Here is a 3,432-nt window from a genome sequence, read left to right on the forward strand (position 1 = left end):
GAAATTGGAATTGACTTTAATGGTTGAACCTGGGTATCGTACAGTGTATTCAAACATGCAACATTTTCAACCATACAGAACAGTATTATATGGTAATTTCAACAGCATGAAGTATAAAGACCAATTTTTTACAAAGTAATGCCTCTTAATGAAAAAATACAGTTTGTACCACAAATATACTCTAATCAGCTGCCAATAAGAAATCTGCAAGTGAAGTAAAATCTGACTATATCCACACCCAATCTAACATCGTGTAACCAACTTTAATTCAACAGCAAAAGCAGAACATAAACAACATACCACACCATAAAAGGGTCAGTTTAAAAAAAATAAAGCTTATCTTTGGAGATGTAAAGACTGTTTTCCAGATCCTAAACAAATTAATTGTCCACTTCTTTCATTGCCTCCTTGTTCTTCCTCACTTCGTCAAGCTTCTTGTCCTGTTAGTGTTTAGAAGCAGAAGCATCACAACACTGTAGTTTATCATTTCAACATTAAACATGCCATAGGTTGAGGTGCCATTAGGAGCTTACCTTCTCCTTGAATTTCTCATTGAGAGCCGCCATCCTTGCAGTGCGGTTCTCCTTGTTTGCCTCCATCTTTTGATTGAGTTTCTCTTGTGCCATCTTGCTGAAGTTGCAGTCTTCTTCTATGGCCTTCTGGATGACCTCCTTCTCATGCTCTCGTTTCTCAGCTAAGTTTTTCAGCACCTCAGCCTCGTGGCTCTGACAGAAAGACAACTTTTGCAGTAAGAACCTGAATCCTAAACCAACGTGCAAAGCTTTACAGCTCAGTCAGTGGCAATTGTTGAAATTGAAAATACCTTGCGTCTCTCTTCTGCAGCTTCCAGTTTCCTCTTAATCTCATCCAGTGATGTTAACTTTTTTTTAATAGGGGACAATGGGAACGGGGATTCGCTCTTGGCATCTGGGGTTGAGGGTTTCAGGATGACCTCAAATGCGTGACCAGAAGCACGCTTGTTCAGCTCCTTTACTTGGATGTCTGCAGATGTGTGATGATGTCAGTGTCACAACATAGCAATACTTGATTTCATATTAATATTTTCACTTAATCAGCCATTTTTACTTGATTAACGACAAATAACTAATTATCAAAACGTTGATCAGCTATATCAGCACTATACTAGAATTAGATGCTTCAATTGAGATTGTTTGTCTGACTGAGGATATTAAAAGGAGCTCCAGCCGGCCCTCTACTGACATTTTAGGGGTCACTGCTTTGTCAGAGAGGTCAGAAGAGAACAATGACCCCTGCTGTTCGGCAGCATTTTGCGTGTCCAATGAAGGGTAAATGAAAACAAGATGTGACAAAACAAAGACTGTTTTAAGAAATGTACAAGGGCTACTTTACAGGTCACTTTTGTGATGCAACTTGCTATTCCAACCATGTTAAAGGTCTCCAGTAACTTGTATAGAGCTGAATAACATGTTTGCATCTTGCTGGCTGTTTCAGAGGTGTTAAGGAAATAGCAACTTTAAGTCGCAATACTTTTCTGTAGAAAAGCTCCTCTGCTGTTATATGCTGTTTATTGTCTTACATTGGAATTTTAAAAAGGCATTTACAATCATAAAAAAGGTTTTGTAATTGTAAATGCAAGACCACTCAACTACACAACTATTTGTTTACACCTACCTCCACAGGTTTCCATCTCAGCAGCAATGTTGCCTCTTTGATAAAACTAGAAGAAAACATGAAAAAAAAAAAAGATTATTATATAGCAATAGACGTCAACTATATATATATAAAAAAAAAAGCTTAAATTTCGCTTTGATCAACTGTCCACATATAGAAAAAGAAAGCTACTTCTGCAGCATGCACATGTCTTCTCAGCAGGAGCAGCACAGCAGCGATGTAGGTGGAGCTGACAGTTAAAGCTTATGTTTTGATAGATAATCGGTCAAGCATGCGAGCACGCTTTTTAAAAAAAACAGTACGTTTATCTAAGTTTCCCTCCTGCTTTTGCTTTATAGAATCAAACCACAGATTGTTTGCATAACCTTATTTCCTCCATGTGTGCATATGTTGTTTAATTTGATGACACATGGATGCAATTAGTAATCTTCTCAAAAGCAAAAAGACAAACAAAAGCGGTGGGTGCTGCATAGTTGCACATTATTATTATATTCCTTTATTGATCCCCATGGGGGGAATTCAAGTGTTGCAGCAGCTCAACTACACAGACAATAAATACACATACTATACAACTACACAGACAATAAATACACATACTATACAACTACACAGACAATAAATACACATACTATACAACTACACAGACAATAAATACACATACTATACAACTACACAGACAATAAATACACATACTATAAATACAATACTACAACTACACAGACAATAAATACAATACTATACAACTACACAGACAATAAATACACATACTATACAACTACACAGACAATAAATACACATACTATACAACTACACAGACAATAAATACACATACTATACAACTAAATACAGATAAATACACATACTATACAACTACACAGACAATAAATACACATACTATACAACTACACAGACACAGACAATAAATACACATACTATACAACAAAATAAAGATAGATATTATACTAAAAGAATAAAAAAAAAAGATAATAAATAAATAAAGATATGTTTCATAATCTGTCAGTTTACCAGCTACAGCATGACATGACTTTTCAGGCAGAACAAGTTCTCCTCCTCACTGGTGCCTAAACTAAAGGAAGGGTCTCTCCAGATGATTGGTTCCCCACTGCTCGAAAGTGTTGTTACCAAAATGGCGGGGGTGGGGCAATAAGCATGCTCCACCAGACCCCATTAAACACACACACACACTGGAGATACTCAGGCACAAACAGGCCCTTTTGAAAAGGTATTTACATACTATACTATAGTTATTATGAAGAGCAAGAAAAAAGAAATACCTCACTAAACCACTACAGTTAGTTAAGTTAACTAAACACTACACCCAGCCAGGTGAAGTGAGTGTAAATGAATAAATCACCTAGGATCATGCATTTTCAAAGCTTTTTCAAATTTCGTCGTGAACAATAATAAAGTCAAATAATTAACAATTGACTTTACCAATGCTGCAAAAAAAACTTAAGCAATGCTGCAAAAAAAACTTAAGCAATGCTGCAAAAAAACTTAAGCAATGCTGCAAAAAAACTTTACCAATGCTGCAAAAAAACTTTACCAATGCTGCAAAAAAAGTGACCACATTGACCTTTAACTCTACTAACACTTGAGTGTGAATGGTGTGAAAGGCCTGGCTAAACATGAGCATGAAAGCATTGTTCTCACCGTCAAGAGCAGCTCCTTCTTCTTCTTCTTCTTCTTCTTCTTCTTCTGTGTTCAGTACCGCCAACATCTGCACCTTCTACGCGCAAAAACCCTCCTAACCCTAAC

General features: G+C 36.5%; 1 protein-coding gene across 1 annotated transcript; it reads right to left on the reverse strand.

Annotated features, from left to right (window-relative positions):
- Positions 1–3,432, reverse strand: stmn1b (stathmin 1b). The gene is made up of 5 exons (XM_054622353.1): positions 3,328–3,432; positions 1,654–1,699; positions 824–1,002; positions 534–725; positions 1–440 (listed from the first exon to the last, which is right to left on the reverse strand). Exons 2-5 carry the CDS (start codon positions 1,667–1,669, stop codon positions 381–383), a joined length of 447 nt encoding a protein of 148 aa, XP_054478328.1. The 5' UTR covers positions 1,670–1,699; positions 3,328–3,432; the 3' UTR covers positions 1–380.

The sequence above is a fragment of the Anoplopoma fimbria genome, chromosome 20 (genome assembly GCF_027596085.1).
Source record: "Anoplopoma fimbria isolate UVic2021 breed Golden Eagle Sablefish chromosome 20, Afim_UVic_2022, whole genome shotgun sequence".
Taxonomy (NCBI): Eukaryota; Metazoa; Chordata; class Actinopteri; order Perciformes; family Anoplopomatidae; genus Anoplopoma; species Anoplopoma fimbria.